This window comes from Rhinolophus hipposideros (assembly GCF_964194185.1).
Source record: "Rhinolophus hipposideros genome assembly, chromosome: 1".
Lineage (NCBI taxonomy): Eukaryota > Metazoa > Chordata > Mammalia > Chiroptera > Rhinolophidae > Rhinolophus > Rhinolophus hipposideros.
Window position 1 is genome coordinate 17,936,245 of NC_138047.1, and position 19,985 is coordinate 17,956,229.

The window sequence follows — 19,985 nt, forward strand, 5'->3', positions numbered from 1 at the left end:
GAGCCGCGTGGCCGGAATTGACGCTGCCTGGACGCGCTTTCTGCGGAGACATTGGGGGCGCGGTTTTGGAAATTAGATACGAAGGTGGGGTGCGATTGCGCTGGTGCCAGCCAGGTTTGCTGATCTCGGTTGAGTTCGCTCGTAAAGGATTTGCTCGTCTGGCCTTTGTGCTGCTGCTGTTCCGTGTAACGCGTGGTTTTGCCCCGTAGGGACTTCCGTGAGCGCCCTTGAAGGAGGAACGAGGACCGGTGTGCTGGCGGCGAGGAAGCCGCTCTAAACCGGGGAAAACCGGGGAAAACCGGCATGCCCCTTCGCATCTCCGAATTCAACTCGGCGCTGTTTTCCTGGACATCTGATGGTCCCTGCACGTTGCGTGGTTTTCATTGAAAAGACGCTGCTTACTGTAGTTCGTGAAGAGGGTAAACCCCGTGTTCCAGCCTTTCTCTTGGCGAACTGAGCAATGAGAAAAATGTCTGTTTTCCCTAAAATAGCTTTGAGACTTGAGGTTGCAAACTACCTTAAAGAGGGCTTTATGAATGAGGAGGTAGGTCAGATGAACATGTTAGATATTTACAAACTCTCAAATATTTGCGCACCCTAGAGAAATAGAAAAAAGCGTGAAAGGAAACCTAATATTTACAGCCATTGTTTCTGACTCTTCTTTCCAAATGTAAAAAACAAACAAACAAAAAAAAAACTGCCAGTATCTCTCCGCAGGTGTTAATGCTCTCTAAGAGAAGGGGTAAATGAGCAACGGTTTAACACTTAGGATGGGAATAAGGGAGGCCGGGGGAGGTGGTTATGTGCCTGGCACTGAAGGGCTTACAAGGATGAGCAAGAAAAGACTCCTATCCTGGTGAGTTTGTCCTGTATTGACGATACACCTGTACTCCTAGAGCGCTTGCTCTGGCGCTCAGGTGGAAGAGATGCTACAAGTTGTTGAATGCTTCCTAAATGCCACCAGTCGCGCTAGGTGATTTGCAGACCTTTACGTCTTACTCTTAACAATCTTTTGGTAGAGATTGGATCAATCTTTTGGTCCATTTTAATAGGTGAGAGAATTGAAGGTCTAAAGATCACGCAAGTGACACAAACTGATAGCTATTAAGTAACAATACTGAAATCTGAAGCTAAAGAGCTTAGGTGGAATGGAAAAAGGTACAGTTTTGGAATCCCAAGCCCTAACTTTGCATCCCGTTTGAGTAAATTACTTCAAGTCGCTTAACCTTGAGTTCCTTTTCTGTGAAGGTTGAGGATGGTTAAAAATACCAGGTTTTTTGGGGGTGTTAATTAGAAGTGAAAGTAACTGGTATGGTTCTAGCAGTGAGTCCTCAACAAATGTTCCTTCTGTTTGCTGTTGGCAGTGCCTAGTGCAGAAGTCCTCCCGGAATATTGGCTTTAGTTGCCAGGCCTGTGCTCTTTTCTGTTTACCATCCTGCCTCTAGGCAACTTTGCATTTTCCCGATCTTTCGTTTTTCCATTCAAAGTAAAGCCGCTTAAATGTTAATTTTTTAAGATTTTAATTTGTTAATTTGTTAAGATTTTTTAAGATGTTACAGAAGCCATGACCTTTAGATCTGATTTTTACATTTTTATTGCCAAAGATTATGTGAAGGGATTGAACAGTGTGGAAAGAGAACATATCTTCTGATTCCAGAGAACTTAAAAGTTATAAGGAGCATATGAAGAGCAATGGAAGCATGCAGCATTTTTTTCCTAGCCATTTTTAAAATGGTAACATTATAAAAGAAGATCCAAATGTCTTTCTTTGATACCACTTCTGCCTCAAATCTGCTAGCTATGTGATTTTACAAAAAGAAAAACCATTTCTTGTAAAAAGTACCAATGGTAAAGGAGTGTGTGTGTGTGTGTATGTGTGTATATATATATATATATATATATATATATATATATATATATATATATATGAACTTTATTTAAGTATGTTTTTCCAGGACCCATCAGCTCCAAGTCAAGTAATTGTTTCAATCTAGTTGTGGAGGGTGCAGCTCACACTGGCCCATGTGGGGATTGAACTGGCAACTCTGTTGTTAAGAGCACCCCACTCCAACCAATTGAGCTAACTGGCTGCCCCAGGAAAAATTTTTTTTAAAGGAATATTCAGTTAAAAAAAGAAAAAAACCTTAAAGTACTTTTAGACTGGTGGATTAGTAGGCTGGCAAGTGGTTTATGAAGGATCTGTGAGGGGTATAGTTAAAGATCAGAAAAATGGGGATATATATGTCTCAAAAAGCTTCAGATAATTACAAGGGAACTTGGGTGTTTGAGTCTTTATAACTTTATTTCTCACATGTATCTTTGTTATCCATCTTTTTTGAATGATATCCATTTGTTACATTTAATAGTATCATTTAAAAAACTGATGTCCAGGGATCTTTGGATGACAGTATCAATGTTACTTATTCTTCAAATATTGGTGTTTTAGAAGGCTACTTGCTCTAGGATATGAGGTTAGCAAATAAAAAGCTCGACAGTAGTGACATAGCAGTTAATGCATTATAAATAGAATGAAATTAGGAATTTATATGAATAAATGTAGCAGATATTAATATGTTCAGAATATTAATAATGCTTTCAAGTTGAGTTAGTGTTTTCCTAAGCTTTCTGTCAGGCATTTTGTTAGGTGTTTATTACAACTATCCCCATGAACCCTCTGAAGTAGTATTAACATTTCCTTAGTGTTTGAACACAAACAATACAGCAAAATGAAATGAAACCAAACAATTGCTGAAAGATGTTCATAAGTTGGAATAAATGTATATGCATATTCTGCTAACATTTTTATTCATATGATGAAATTAAAACATTGTTCTTTTCTTTTTAGATTGTATCTACCTTAGGTAAACAAGAAGCAGAAAGGAAGTTTGAAACTCTGTTAAATCACTTGTCACACCCTCCGTCATTCACAACTGTTAGAGTGAATACACATCTAGCCTCAGTACAACATGTGAAAAATATGTTATCCGATGAACTTCAGAAGGTTTGTGCAAATGTTTTATGTCATTATGTATATAATTACATTTTTACAATCTGTGTCATGTTGTACCCCATTAAAATCCTGAATGATCTCCGATTTTATAAATGCTGAAATCGAGGCTCATCAAGGTTACATGGTGAATTAGGCGATGTTAAAAATTGAACCTAGCACTTCTGATTTTGAATGTATTGTTTTTAGTGACTGGATAGGCCATTTATCTCCTCTGGGCCTCGTTGCTTCATCATTAAAATACATGTGAAGAGGTCCAGATTAATCCTAATAAAAGTCTGATTTTGTAATAAGCAGTATATAATGATCAGGAGTGCAGATTATATAGCTGAAGTGAGCCCAGGCTTAGGGGAGGTACCCACCGATTACCTATAGAATTATATTTTTATTGGACATAAAAAAAAGTATTGGAGAAGTACCTATTACTTTAATACAAGCAGGAAATTAGAACACTGTAAAGAATACATGTTTTAAAACACAGATTATTTTTTTCTAATCAATAGAATAGTTTTGACATAATACTCATTTTCTGTAAGTGAAAACAATATTATAAAATAGCATTTTATAAGTTCCAAACAGAAAAATATATTTTAATTTTCTTGTTTACATTGTCTCAATTCTTTGCTTTCAAAAGTAGAGCATTTTGTGTTGCATACACTGTGCACTGAAATTTGCCTCTAAAGACATGTAAGAGGGAGGAAAATAGATGCCTAAGGGCGGGGGTACTTCAAATTTCATTTTGTAGTTCTTAAAGCTCTTAGAACAAGTAACTGTCAGGTGTCAGCAGACCTATTTCTACCCAATTACTATCTTAATTAAAAGCAAGAGGCAAGCAGGATTAAAGGGCTTCCATTTGTATACTGGCTGTGTTTTCAATTTACTCTAGCTATAACATTCAGAAACTCTCAGAAAATTATCACTGGTATTGATTCACTTTAAGATTAATTCTATAAATTTCAAGTTTTGAGTAGATAAGTATGCTATAAGAAGAACCAGCTGTGGTATCTGAATATGAGTCCAAAACTGAATAAGACTTGGAGAAAAATTAATCTGACTTTTAATCATTGATAGTGATAATTTCATTGAGAGTAATGACATTAGGCATAAAATATAAACAGTTCCTTTAAGCAACTAAAACTGTTACTTTTATATAGCCATGCATATGTTTTCAGTTAGTAAAAAGGAAACTGTTCTGAGGCCCATCAGCGGTGTTCATAACTCAGGCAGATACAGATTGTTTTCTAGAAAATTATTCCTAGAGCTTAGATATTCTAGTAGTATTCCTGTCTGATGGGTATACAAGATCTCATGGGCTAGTATCTAGGATAAGGCAAAGGGAATCACTCTGAGTCCCTTTCCTTAAAGGTTAAGGTTAGACAGGGAAGGTTGGGTCCTAAGCACTAATTAGGAAGCTGGAGGTAGGGCAATAACTATTTCTAGCTGGAAAGGGGACTTGGAGGTTTTAGACTATAAATTTTCTTTCTCCCTCCGTGTTCCAAAGCTCACATGTCCTAAAGAAATGTCCCAAATGGGATGATATACAAGTAGGTGATTTGTCCCCAAATTTCTGTGAGCCACATAGGGAGATTTAATAATTTATACATTCATTTGGTTGGTGAGGATGTGGAGAAACTGGAACTTTCATACTTTGCAAGTGGGAATGTCAGGAATGTCAACTGGTTGGCCTCTTTGGAAAAGGTTTGGTAGTCTCTTAAAAAGTTTCACATAAACTTGCTGTACAACCCAAGAGTACAATGAAAACATGTCCATAGAAATGCTTGCACATGAATATTCATAGCAGCATTGTTCATAATATCCAAAAGGGAGAAACTATCCAAATGTCCATCATTCAATGAGTAAAAAAAAAAACCAAAATGTGGCATATTCATATAGTAGAATACTATTTAGCAGTGAGGGTAATGAACTGATATGTGCTACCTCGGTGAACCTCAAAAACATTATTTTAGTAAGTGAAAGAAGCCAGACACAAGACATTATATATGTCGTATTATTTCATTTATGTAAAATGTCTATAAAAGGCAAATTTACAGTGAAAGAAAGTAGCTTAGTGGTTACCTGTGGTGGGAGTTAGGAACGGGGATTGACTACAGATGGACATAAGGAATCTGTGTGTGTTGATGGAAATAATCTAAAACTGAATTATGGTAATGGTTGCACAATTCTTTAAATGTACTAAAAATCATTGAATTATACATTTAAAATGGGTACATTTTACTGTATGTAAATTAAACCTCAGTAAGGCTGTTTTTTAAGGGCATGAGGCAGAAACAAACAGAAGAGGAAGCAGATAATATGCTTGGTATAAAAAAAATTTGTTTTATGAAAGTTTTGCACGTGTGTGGTTTAATGAAAGTATTTCTGTATCATTTTAGCATCTGATAGAAAGGGAGAGAAGAAAAACACAAACCTTGGTTTGAGAAAGATTGATCAATATAAAATATTTCTGTAGTGTAAAACAAATAGGACTTCTAAAACGAAAGAAAAACAATTGACAAACTTCATCTTCTTGGAAAGATCAGTTTTTCATAGTCTGGATACTGTATGGCCATCAAACAATGAGAGGGAACAAAAGGCAGAAGGAATTGATCAAATGAGAAGGAGCTTACCTTCAGATTCTTAGCAGCTGTCTGTTAGATAAGGTTAGTCTGAAATGTCGTTTGCCTGAAAGAAGCAGAAGTCAGGAGAACTTTTGACTTGAGAGAAATGTCAGATTTCTAAAATACTTTTTTTTTTCTCTTATCAACTTAGAAATAAGTTGATTTTAGAAGTTTTTTTCTAGGTAGTGTATGTATGCTACAGGGCAATACAAATATCTTATTATTACTGCTCTGTCAGGTAGTATGTAAAAATTTAGTTGATAATCCCTAGCCTACATGGCAGAGACTTGTTTTCAAATATTTGCACATTGCCCTCTGGTAGAGTATAATACACAGTCCTCGCTATCTAGTCCACTATTCTGCTCTTCATTCTGCAATGTGGAGTGCCCAGTTGTCTTTTGTCTGCAATAGTGGTGTGCTGGTACATATTGAACAGCTCACTTTCTGGGAAAAATAACCCTTTGTGGTGTTTTGCTGATTTAAGTGGTATAGATACTTCCACTGTGGTCAGTTTCAAGCTCCCAGCGTGACCATGGAGTTGGGAAGAGATGTACACAGTTGGCTGTGATGAAACCGTGTGAGCTGGCCCCAGCACCTGTTTCCAGTCTGAAGGCCAAATATGATAGAAGATACTGAAAGTCCTAAACCTTTGCCAGAAAGCATTCATTTCCCCCATCAAAACTGGCATCCAGTGTTGAAAGTGTATAATAAATATTTGTTAATCTCAATCTTCGATACCCTACTCAGAAGCTTTTCTTAAGAGTACTGCATGCAGCTCTGTGTCGGATATATGTTTGTAAAGTAAGTCACTGAAGGTAAACATGCATCGTATTTATAAAGCCAAACAGTAAGCAAAATTGAGCCTTATAAAGAATTCGGGATACTTCAGAATCATTATAGAGATCAATTATAGAGACCACGAAGTGGGTTTGAAGTCTTTTTTTTTTTTTTATCCCATTGAATACAGTGAAAATATTCCAAACCAGATTTCATGCTTTGCTAGGTAATGATACGAAAAAGCTCCATAAATTGAAATTTATCACTTATAGTCCATTATATTGCTGTATAATTCTGTGTGTTTATTTTTAACAGCAGCTTAATGGATTAAGTGTTCCCATTCTTCAACATCCAGACCTTCAGGATGTCTTACTTATTCCTGTTATCGGACCTAGGTTTGTAACCATTTCATTTTCAAATTACATTATTCTCAGTAAAGTTCTGTCAGAGGTTTTTTTTTTCTGTTTGGTGATAACACTTTCTCCATTATTAGTAATTTTATCTACATAGACAGGGATTCACAAATTCATAAATGTTGACTTCATACTCTATCTAGTAGGAAAAAAAATATTACAAAGGGAGACTAGGAATGGGCCCCAATACATTGAGAGTAATTGATTTTTTTCCCTCTATACTTTCTAAGAAACTACTATTTGTTTACTTGTATCTCTTGAGAGATTCCACTGCTAAATTGAAACTTTTTTAAAGCTACAACAAAATACAATGCAACGTATTTCCTACTTTCATAGCTGATGTGGTTGTAAATTTTATTCACCATTATATTAAATTACTACATATGTTCTATTATGAGTAGAACAGGCACTGTTCTACTTATTTATGTATTTGAAAGGCATATAAGTATGTTTGAAAACTGAAAAAAAATAGGCTTTCATGTTATAATGGGAGTTCTTTTCACAGGAACATTGTAAAATCCCTGATTATGGTTTAATTCTTTTATATCTGTACAAATTATAAACATAAAGATGCTTGTCTTATTAAAGTTTTGAAGTAATTTAGTGGTCAATAGTAAAGCCATGGTTCAATAAATTGTGGTTTATCCATGCAGTAGAATGGGATATTTTTCTTTCTTTTTTGCAATTAAAAAAATATTACACCTTTATAGTTGTAGAAAAGAGTCTGGAGGGTATAACATACCCAACTATTAACAGGGATTAACTGAGGAGGTTGGATTGGGAGAAAGGGGGTAAGAGGAGATTTTCACTTGTAATATTTCTGTTTTATTTTTTACTATAAGCATGTATTACTTTTTCAACTAAAAAATTGATTTTTTTAGTTTCTTATTCTATTTATGTTTAAGGTGAAATTTGTATGCAGTGAAATGGAGATATCTTAAGTGTACTGTTCCCTGAGTTTGGCCAAATTTATACAACCATGTAGCCAAGACCTGCCCCAATCAAGATCTAGACCATTTCCCTCACCCGATAATATTCTCTTGCATTCTGCTCCCCAACCAGGAAACCACTCTTCTGATTTCTGTTATCTCCTGTTTAGTTTTAAATCAGTTACTGCAGTCAATCACAATCACAGGTCTTTTAAGATTATGCTTGATTCATTTCAGAACATGTTGTGTACGACTTTCCATGATTCATATAATCCTTTTTCATTCTTTTTAATAGCTATGTCAATAGTGTATTTTATCATTGAACTCAATTTTATTTTTCTGGCTCTTCATTGATAGACATTTAATTTTTTCCTTTTTTTTTTTATTACCGACAGTAAATATTCTTAGGATATTTCTTTGTGTATTCGCATAAGCATGTCTACAGGATAAGTTGGCACAACATACGAGAATCACTGGTTCAGTGGTCTGTGCATATTTTAGTACTGATCTCTGAAAAGTTTTAACAACAGTATGTGAGAAATTCTGATTCTTCCATTCTTGTTAATTGGCCATTTTAGTTCTTTTAAATTATTTTGATGATTTAACTTTATTTTTTGTACTTATTACTTTTACCTGACCTTAATAATCCTTTCATCCTATTTGTAGTGGTCTAGGCTCGCCATCAGCATATTAGTGAACTATATAAAACACAAATAGTGAGTTACTACAGGAAAGTATTAAAAAATTATTTAGGATAGTAGATTCACACACTTACCATACATTTCTAAAAGGATCACGTCGATTCTTCTGTTTTTTAAACTTACCACGTTATCTTTTGCCTTTCCACTATGAAAAATGAGGACATTCTTACACTTTTTTCCCTATAACTCCCACCAACCAATTTTTACTTTCTCTGTTAGTTTTTTAACTTTGTAAAGGTTTATCACAATTTTATTCATTATGCACAGTTCAAATGGATCCAGTACTTGCTTTTAGTCCTAATGGCGTAGTTTATTTTTGAGTTCTTTATCTTGATTCATCTTTTGGTTGGTGACAATAGTCATTTATCCGATCTGCAGCACCTGCTTCCCATCTCCAAATTATGTCTCTCATGTGCTCTGTTTACTTCCTTGCTTGAGAATTGCCTGTTGCCTTTATATTTAAACAACAACTTGGCTGATGGTACTAGTAGTTTCAGGTCACATGTTATTTCCCTTAGCACTTTGTAGACATTACTTTTATCATCTTACGGTATTAAGTATAGCAATGCAGAAATCTGAGACCAAAAAAATAATTATCTCCTTTGTAACACAATCTTGGTTTTTGCTTGGAGACCTATGGAATTCTTAGTCATTGAATTTTAGAAAGTTGTCTAGGCTAGGCTATCATTTGATTTTTACTGTTCTTTCTTAGTTTTGAATGAAACAGTGTGACTTTTTAAATATAAGTCTGCCGGTAGTGCTTTGAATATTTTTCTGTCACACTTTTCTCTTTTTCTATCATAAGGAGACTAGGACTCTGTATGTTGGAGTTCAGTGCAGGCCCTTCTTGTGTGGGGACATCCCAAGACAGCCCTCAGATTTTGTAATTGGCTGGCAGGACTCAGCGTATAGTCATGCTCATGGCGAAGATTTGTTACACGAAAGGATGCAAAAGCAAAATCAGCAAAGGGAAAAGGTGCGTGGGGTAAAAGCTGGAGGAAGCTGGGCACAAGCTTCTAAGAGTCTCCTCCCCATGGAGTTACCAGGACATGCTTAATTCCTCCAGCCCCCAGTTGGGACACGTGTAAGATGGTTGTCTAGTAGGGAAGCTCTTTAGAGACTTAGTGCTCAAGGTTTTTATTGGGTGCTAGTCATATAGGCACCCTCTGCCTAGCACGTACCACAATTCCAGGCTCCCCAAAAGAAAGCAGGTATTCAGAATAAACCACATTGCTTCTACAAACAGTTTAGGAACAATAATCTATTATCATTAGGGAAGGTTTTATATCAGTGTTGAGAACTGTTTCCCAGTCAGGTTTCCAGTTGACAACCAAGGGCCAACCTTGTAAGCAGACCCTTCTAAGAGTAGTTTGTTGTGTTAACTCTTATTTCAGAGGATTTGCTTATTTCAGAGGATATTCTTTATTTCCTGAGCTCTGCAACTTCACTTTTCTCCTGTTTTGTTTTGTTTTCTTTTTCTTATCTTGTTTTTACATCCCTTTTTTGAGGTTTCTTTCAGCATCTTTGAAAATATAGAGAAGTATTTGAAAATTTTCCTTTTTTGTTGTACATTTTAACCTGTCTTTTACTTATCTTTTTGTACTAGCTGTGCATAGGTCCTATGAAGGAATCCTTTCTGCTTCTCGCTCATTAAGTGGAAACAGTTACAGTCACGTAGATACACTTAGTTGGCAGTTTGCTCCAGCATGATACAGAATGGGGTGAAGTGTGTGTCTAGACAACTAATCAGGTGTTTTTCAGAAATACCTTTACCATGTCTTCCTTAGTGACTCATTTCTATTCCTGGTGAGCAATGCTGATGAAGACCGAGGCTCATGAAGGCTTCCAGCTCACAGCTTTTTTATTTGGGAATTACCTTTTGTTTATGCTTAGGGAACTCAGGTCTTAAGCAACAAAGCTGGTTGCTACTTATTTCCCTTCTCCTCCCGTAGCTACTTCTACTCAGTTTTTCCAGGTTTGTTAGAGAAAACACAGATAGTTTGTGCTCATTCTGACAGTCCAGTTTCTCTTTCAGCTTTTTATCTGATGAACAATGCCTGGCAAGGCATTCCCAGAGTCTCCTTTTTTTCTCCCTGAACCTCCAGGCCTGGTTCTAAGTAATAAAGACCTTTCCTTGTCAGAAACATTCATGCCCTGTTGAAGAACCAGATTTGATCCAAATTTCACTGTGTCAGGCAATCATTCTTTATCGTTGGGAGTATGATTGTTTCATAGTGTTATTTCAAATGGAACTTCTCAGAGTTCGTTTTTTCTCCATTTCTATGGGCTTCAGAAAAAAATATACATCCTTACTCTTTTACTAATTTTTACTAGAAGCTCAATATCCTACAGTTGTTTAAAATATCAAAATATAGGTCAAACTTAGACAGTAAAAAAATTTTAAAGGTAATTTCCCACCATAAATTCAGGTTCCCTCCATTTATTTAACATGGTATTTAATATACTGATCAAATATATTTTAATGTTGGGAAGGTTTTATCATTAGTAATTTAATGAACTTGAACATAACAGTTGTAATGCTGCATTTGATGTTATCAATATCAACTTTATTGAAAAACTTAAAGAAAATCGAATGCCAGGCCTCTCTTGATATAAGGGTGTTTTTAACATCATATTCCAACCAGCATTTTCTAAAGAACGCATTTAGATCAGTTGAATGTTTTAGGCCAATATTCAGTTATTTTTAAGGATCTCTACATTTTCTCTATTAGTGCTCTTCCCTTTTTGATAAAGACGTCAACAAAACATTTCTAGCAAGTCAGAAAATTAATTTTCTTCCTTTTCTTCACATTTGAGTACGTAATTCAATAGGATAAATCTCTTGAGATCCAAATGAGGCTGGATTTGCCCTTCTGTTTCAATCTGCTTGACTTCCATCTTTCATAATATCAGTAGTTTAGGCTTTGAATTACTGTTTGTATGTATGAAATAATAGGGTAAATGCAATAGACTATCAAGTATTATTAATAATTGCACAAAGACTGCTGATTAAATATAGATGGTAATGCTGCTGAAAAATATTTGGTTGACATGCCACTATCGTGATATCTTAAAATTATCATTATCTCCCGTTTGGTGGAGGGTTGCTAATATGTGCATTTAAAGAAATGCCAAATAAATAAAAGTCTATATTTTTATATACTCTTTATTGAAACATTCCCATAATTTTAGTTTTCCCATAATTTTAATTCCTAGTCACCTCATTTTTAGATGTTTCTTTTTTCATGATTTTTTAAAAAAGTTTATTGGGGTGACAATGGTTAGTAAAGTTAGTTTTCAAGTGTACAATTATGTAATACATCATCTATATATCACATTGTGTGTTCACTACCCAGAGTCAGTTCTCCTTCCATCACCATATATATTTTTTTTGATTTTTTTTTTTATTAAATTTATTGGGGTGACAATTGTTAGTAAATTTACATAGATTTCAGGTGTACAATTCTGTATTACATCATCTATAAATCCCATTGTGTGTTCACCACCCAGAGTCAATTCTCCTTCCATCACCATATATTTGATCCCCCTTACCCTCATCACCTACCCTCCACCCCCTTACCCTCTGGTAACCACTAAATTATTGTCTGTGTCTATGAGTTTTTCTTTCTCATTTGTTTGTCTTGTTCCTTTGCTGTTTTTGGTTTATATACCACATATCAGTGAAATCACAGGGTTCTCTGCTTTTTCTGTCTGACTAATTTCACTTAGCATTATACTCTCAAGATCCATCCATGTTGTCACAAATGCTCCTATATCATCTTAACGCCGAATAGTATTCCATTGTGTATATATATCACAACTTCTTTATCCATTCATTTATCGAAGGACATTTTAGTTGTTTCCATGTCTTGGCCACCGTAAACAAAGCTGCAATGAACATTGGAGTACACGTGTCTCTATAGAGAAATGCTTTCAGATTTTTTTGGTAGATACCCAGGAGAGGGATTGCTGGGTCATATGGTAATTCTATTCATAATTTCTTGAGGAACCTCCACACTGCCTTCCATAACAGCTGCACCAGTCTGCATTCCCACCTACAGTGTATGAGAGTTCCTTTTTCTCCACAGCCTCTCCAACACTTGTTACTATTTGTCTTGTTGATGAAAGCCATTCTGACTGGGGTGAGGTGATATCTCATTGTGGTTTTCATTTGCATTTCTCTGATTATTAGTGATATTGAGCATTTTTTCATATGTCTATTTGCCATTTGTATGTCCTCTTTGGAGAAATGTCTCTTCAGGTCCTCTGTCCATTTTTCATTTGGGTTGTTTGTTTTTTTGTTGTTGAGTTTCATGAGTTCCTTGTATATTTTGGATATTAGACCCTTATCAGAGGCACTGTTTGCAAAAATCTTCTCCCATTCAGTTGGTGGCCTCTTTATTTTGTCCATGGTTTCTTTTGCTGTGCAGAAGCTTTTCAGTTTCATGTAATCCCATTCGTTTTTTTTTTTTTTTTTTTAGTATTTGTAGCCAATATTTATTATGTGCTAACATTGTGTCAGGCGTGGGGCTCAGTATTTTATATGAAATATTTCAATTAATCCTCACAACAGTCTTATGATAGGAGCCTGTGCTTAACTCCATTTTATAAAAGAGGAAACCTAGACTCGGTCAATGGCACAGTCTGAAAAGGAATATCCTTCAGTCTGACTCCAGAGTCCAGGCTTTTAATCAGTATACTAAGGTGCATCTTTTTTTTTTTTTTTTTTTTTTTAATTAATTTATTTATTAGTTTCAGGTGTACAAAACAAGGTAATACTTAGACGTTCATCATTTATATCCCTCATACTGTGAACCCCCCTCCCCCCATCCACTATCCCTCCGACCTCACACTGAACCATCACATTATATATATAAAATTATAGTTGGCATTCATTAATGTTTAGCTTCTGATGTACAATGCCATGATCAGGTATCCACAGTATCCCTGAGGTGGTCTCCCAAATAGGACGCATGTCCATCGGATACCCAACAAAATCTTTACAACATTATAGAATACCTTCCCCAAATTAATTTTCACAAGAAAAACCCTGAGGCCATCTTGTGGTTACCAGCTGCTTCCAAATCCCTTCACCTTTCCCCTTATCCCCAACCCCCTCCCACACACCCATCTAACCACTCTCGGTTTTTTCTCTGCGTCCCCAAAACTGACTCTGATTAGTTCATTCACATAGTCTTTTCTTTAGATTCCATATATAAGTGAGATCATATGGTACTTGTCTTTCTCTTTCTGACTTATTTCACTTAACATAATGTTCTCTAGATCCATCCATGTTGCTGCAAATGATAAGATTTCTTTCTTCTTTATGGCTGCGTAATACTCCATTGTATAAATGTACCACAGCTTCTTAATCCAGTCATCTACCGATGGGCATTTCGGTTGTTTCCATATCTTGGCTATTGTGTAAAGTGCTGCAATAAACATAGGAGTGCATACAGATTTTTGAATTGGAGTTTTGGATTTCTCCGGGTAGATGCCTAGGAGTGGAATTACTGGATCATAGGGTAGTTCCATTTTCAGATTCCTGAGATACCTCCATACTGTTTTCCATAGTGGCTGCACTAATCTGCAGTCCCACCAACAGTGCACTAGCGTTCCCTTTTCTCCACATCCGCGCCAGCATTTGTTGTTTGTTGATTTATTGATAATAGCCATTTTGACTGGAGTGAGGTGGTATCTCATTGTGGTTTTTATTTGCATTTCTCTGATGGTTAGTGAGGTTGAGCATTTCTTCATATGTCTTCTTGCCTTCTGTATGTCCTTCTTAGAGAAATGTCTCCCCAAGTCCTCTGCCCATTTTTTAATTGGGTTGTTTGTTTTTTTGGAGTTGAGTTGAGTAAGTTTTTTATAGATTTGTGATATTAATCCCTTATCAGATATATCATTGGCAAATATCTTTTCCCATACAGTAGGATCCCTTTTTGTTTTATTGATGGTTTCCTTTGCTGTGAAAAAACTTTTTAGTTTGATGTAATCCCACATGTTTATTTTTTCTCTTACTTCGCTCGCGCGAGGGGATATATCAGTGAAAATCTTACTCCGGGTAATGTCCATGAAGTTTCTTCCTATATTTTCTTCTAGATATTTTATGGTTTCAGATCTTACATTTAAGTCTTTAAGCCATTTTGAATTTGTTTTTGTATATGGTGTAAGGAGGTGGTCCAGCTTCATTTTCTTGCATGTGTCCGTCCAGGTTTCCCAACACCACTTATTGAACAGACTATCTTTACCCCATCGTACATTCTTGCTTCCATTGTCGTAGATTAGATGGGCATATAGGCATGGATTTATGTCTGGACTCTCTATTCTGTTCCATTGATCTATGTATCTATTTTTATGCCAGTACCATGTTGTTTTGATTACTGTAGCCTTGTAGTATAGTTTGAAATCAGGTATCGTTATACCTCCCACTTTGTTCTTATTTCTCAAGATTGCTGAGGCTATCCGGGGTCTTTTATGGTCCCATATAAATTTTAGGATTATATGTTCTATTTCTGTGAAAAACGTCGTTGGTAGTTTGATAGGAATTGCGTTGAATATGTATATTGCCTTAGGCAGTATGGACATTTTAATTATATTAATTCTTCCTATCCATGAACATGGAATGTGTTTCCATCTATTTATGTCTTCTTTCATTTCTTTCTTCAGTGTTGTATAATTTTCTGAGTACAGATCCTTTACATCTTTGGTTAGATTTATTCCCAGATATTTTATAGTCTTTGGAGCAATTGTAAATGGAATTGTTTTTTTTAATTTCTCCTTCTGCTATTTTATCATTGGTATATACAAATGCAACTGATTTCCGAATATTAATTTTATATCCTGCTACTTTACTAAATTCATCTATCAGTTCTAATAGTTTCTTGGTGGAGTCTTTAGGGTTCTCTATATATAGTATCATATCATCTGCATATAATGATAATTTTACTTCCTCCTTACCAATTTGGATGCCTTTTATTTCTTTCTCTTGTCTGATTGCTGTGGCTAGAACTTCCAGCACTATGTTGAATAGAAGTGGAGAAAGTGCCAGCACCATTTATTGAAGAGGCTGTCTTTCCTCCATTGTATGCTTTTAGCTTCTTTGTCAAAAATTATCTGTCCATATTTATGTGGTTTTATTTCTGGGTTCTCAATTCTATGCCATTGGTCTATGTGTCTGTTTTTCCGCCAATACCAAGCTGTTTTGATTATTGTAGCCCTGTAGTACAAGGAAAAATCAGGGAGTGTGATACCTCCAGTATTGTTCTTTTTTTTTTAGTATTGCTTTGGCTATTCAGGGTCTTTTGTGGTTCATCACCATATATTTGATCCCTTTTATCCTCGTCTACCACCCCTTACCTCCTTACCCTCTGTAACCACTAAACTATTGTCTATGTCTGTCAGTTTTTGTTTCTTTCTTTGTCTTGTTTCCTTGTTGCTTTCAGTTTTATATCCCACATATCACTGAAGTCATATGGTTCCCGACTTTTTCTGTCTGACTTATTTCGCTCAGCATAATAGTCTTAGAACCCATCCATGTTGTCACAAATGGCACTATTTCATCTTTTCTTATGGCAGAATAGATGTTTTAGTAGTTTTCTCTTAATCTTAAGTACCTTCATATTATTTTTTCTTCCAATCTCTATTACTGGACAATTGGAAAATCATTTTTCTTTAATGTTTCACTCCTTTATTTAGAAAATTTTCATTAAAAAAAATCACTTTTTTTTTTTTGCCCTATATCAACTTTCATATTTACTGGCTAAAATTCTCCTTCAGCAGAGAGGAGTTTCACCTTGATACTTGCATGTGACGTTTTATGTTTTTATAACAATTAGTCCTTGTGTTGAGGGATTCTCAAAACCATACCCTAGTTTAATGATTCTCTAGGAAGACTCAGATTCAGCATAGAGTTGTACTCATAACTATCATTTATTACAGTGAAAGAATCTGGAGCAAAATCAGCAAAATAAAAAGGCACATGGGGCGAAATCTAGGGAAAACCATTTGCAAGCTTCCGGTTATTTTCCAGTGGAGTCATACATGATGCATTTAATTTCCCCAGAATGAGTTTGAAAACGTGTAAGATTTTGCAAATCAGGGAAGTTCATTAGAGACTGCATCCATGATTTTTTTTCATTGCTGGTCACATACGCACCCCTCTGCCAGGTACAGACCAAAATTACAGCCTCCAGAAGGAAAGTCAGTATTCACCATAAACGTTTATTTGTACAAACAATTTAGGCACAGTGAGCGACACTTATCACTTGATAGTGGTAAGTTCCCAGATAGCAGCCAAGGTCCAACCTTATAACCAGGCCTTTAAAGAAAGGATAACAGTTCATCCCTGCTATGTTAACTCTTTTCTCGGTAGTCCTTTATTCTCTCCTCTCCATGAAATGATTATTCTCATAAAAGCTTTCTGATTACACAGGTTCCATTCACAAAACATGGTTTGAATTGGTGCTATGTGTGAGACCCAAAGGTGTTACAGAGATGAATGAAATACAGTTTAATCTAAAAGCAGAGAACTTTGGTACAAGTCAGATTGTGATGAATGTTATAGTAGAGGTATGAATTAAGTACCTCGAGCATAGAATAGGAAGGACTGAGTACAAGGAAATGGGTAAAGATTTTCTCTGGGTAGGTATTATTTCAGTTGACTCTTGAAGGTGGGTAGGAATTAGGCTGATGAGATAAGGTGGGCAAAGGTATGATAGGTAGAGAGAAAGTATTTCCAAAAATACAGAGGCATGAAAATGTATGGAGTTCATCACAAAAGTGATCGGGTTTGAGTACTCAGTTGGTTTCAGAGAAGTTAGTGAAAGATGAGGTTGAAGAAGTTGGGGGAGGTAGACTGAAGTGTAAAGGGGATATATATACTTAAGCAAAGTTTTCTTTTCGGCACAGACTACTGGAGCTATACTCGTAAAAACTTTCAGTTATGACTAGATCTGTATTTTAGGAACATAATACTGCTAGTAACATAAAGCTGTGTTTTCCAAAGTGGTGCAGATCATAACCTATTAGTAGGTTGTGAAATCATTTTTTATGAACATTTTAGAAAATAAGTGGGATATTTTATAGTATATTGCACTGTCTATAGTAAAATTGTTGTTTCTTGAAACGTTAGTGAAAAATGTGTAAGTGTGTGTATAAGATGAACTACAAGATTGCAGATAAGTCGTTTCCAACAACATGGTGAACTAGATAACCTGGAAATGTTTCTGCTACATCTAAGAATACTAATTAAGGAATAGGCTACAAAATGCATAGCTGTGTGATTAAGAATCTAAGTGAAATATTCCGGAATTAGAGTGAAGAGTAACTGAAAACAGAGCAGTAAGTCTGTGAGTTAATATTTGGGGGTTAGGGGATGTGGGAGAGGAGGTGGTTGGTCTCTTAAATTTAGGGGCTTTGGTTTTAGCAACATGGTGTTAACATGTTGAGAAATGTGAGAGGTGAGAAATGTCCAGAAATGTCCAGTCAGTAGTCTAGGAACTGGATCTGTCTTGCCTTAGGGTCTGGGTTGGGGAAACCTGAGAATGCACAACTCTTGTTCCATGCCTCATAAAGGTTTGGAATTCCAAGTCATACTACCCAAGTGGTCTTGAAACCTGTGTCTGGGGAATTAACATAAAAATTTGATCCTAAGCTAGTTCCTGAGCTGCTTGGCAAAACCCGGGCAAAACCACTCTCAAGTGACACATTCATTCCAGGCCACACACATTTCTCATGGTTTAAGGCTACTAGGAATCAAACCACCATGAGTGAGAATCAGCATATACAGCAAATTGAAGGATTAGATTTTCCCAAAAACTAGCAAATGGAACTATCTGGTATAAAATCACTTTTGTTAAAATGATTAAAAACAAAAGTAGGAATCTAAAACAGAAGAGCCTAAGGGGGAAAACGTAGAATAGAAAAAGAATTGCTAGAAGTAAAAATATCATTAAAATTAAAAACTCAGTAATTTAAACTGTAGGTTAGACTCAACTGATGGAGAATTATTAAAGTAGATGACTCAAAGGAAAGGCAACAGAGATAGATAAAGAAATTGAAAATGTGAAGTTGAGTCATGCAAAATAGAATGAAAAGGTACTTCATATTTCAAATGAGTCCTGCATATGTAGAATAGAAAAAATGAAGGTGAGATAATAGCGAAGAATGTAATGACTAAGAATTTTCCAGAATTGATGGACAGACTTAAGAAGTACAAAGAGTCTGAAGCCAAAAGTAAAAATAAATCCATGTCTAAATATTTGAGAATGAAACTGCAGAACAACAAAGACAAGATCTGAAAGCAATCGAAGGTAAAAGGCAGAAAGTTACTCAGTAATCAAGTTAGATGATATATGTTTGATGTCAGGCAATCGGCCCGGAAGACCTGTCAAGAATTGCAGGTGGGGTGATTTGCTAGCTCAGTGAATGTGGAGTTTGGAGGTTTAGGAAGAAGGGATTCAAGTTGATGCTGGTGTTTCTAGTTTGGTTATCCAGGCAGATAATGACACTTTGTTAAAGACTGGAAATATAGGAGGGTGATAAGATTTGGGGCATTGCCATGGATTTGAGGAGTGGATCAGAGAAAAATAACATTGTTTAGGACTTGTTGAGTTTGAAGTAATTATGGGATACCTAGATATAGCTAGCTACCTGTAAGTAATTAGAAAGTCTAGAAATGCTAAATATTGGAATACATGGATTATTTTCGTAAGTGATTATTGAAATCATGAGATTACCAAGGGTTAGGATGCAAAGTGAGAAGAGGATGGTGGTGTGTTTTTATATTATGTTATATTATATTATACCCAGTCTTATAGTAAAATAAGACCAGGTCTTGTTTGCCACACAAGATGAATTAGAGCTGATTGTCTGGCTACGTCTTATTTTCGGAAAAACAAGAACGGTAGATTTTAGTGATCTAAGGAATGAATTGGAGATGAGAAATTGGAAAACATTCAAAAAAAGTTGGTCAAGAGAGGAAGAAAAATATTTTGTCCACCTACCTTACTAATAATTTACTATGCAACAATCCCACTTTAGAAATGTTTTTGAATTCCTTGTATAGTGTCTGTTTTAGGACTTTATTTCTCTCTCAATGCTGTTAATAAAATAGCAATGCTTGTTAAGTGATTGAGCAATTTCAGGTGCCATTTTACTGCCTTCTGCATCTTTCTGTTGTTTCTTTCCTTAAATGCCTATCTCTTTTTTTAAAGAATTATTTTCTCTATATTTATCCTTTCTTTTTCATCTTTCCCTTTCTCGTTTATTCATTAATGGTGTTATCTTGGGGCAATCAGGACTAAAGAGGTTATTTACTTAGGGTTTAGATAGAAACATTGAAAAGGTTGGTACACGTTGGAGATATATTACTGTGTTAAATTACTCTTATGTCCTTAGGAAGAATATAAAACAACAACAATGTGAAGCCATTGTTGGAGCTCAGTGTGGCAATGCAGTGTTAAGAGGAGCCCACGTCTATGTTCCAGGAATTGTGTCAGCTTCAAAATGTAAGTATAAAGGTTGTAAAATAAATAAAT

The 19,985-nt window shown here is 35.6% G+C and overlaps 1 protein-coding gene across 13 annotated transcripts in view; it reads left to right on the plus strand.

Annotated features, from left to right (window-relative positions):
* NSUN6 (NOP2/Sun RNA methyltransferase 6) overlaps positions 1-19,985 on the plus strand; it is a 61,196-nt gene continuing 41,211 nt past the window's right edge. For 2 of the 13 annotated variants that reach the window (XM_081053500.1, XM_081053509.1), the window contains exons 1-4: positions 20-544; positions 2,846-3,001; positions 6,718-6,797; positions 19,846-19,955. In XM_081053500.1, coding sequence (XP_080909626.1) covers positions 461-544; positions 2,846-3,001; positions 6,718-6,797; positions 19,846-19,955 — 430 coding nt within the window. In that variant the 5' untranslated portion in view covers positions 20-460. Of the gene's footprint in view, positions 545-2,845; positions 3,002-6,717; positions 6,798-19,845; positions 19,956-19,985 lie in introns of all 13 variants that reach the window. The other 11 variants (XM_081053507.1, XM_081053508.1, XM_081053511.1 and 8 more) reach the window with 11 other exon arrangements.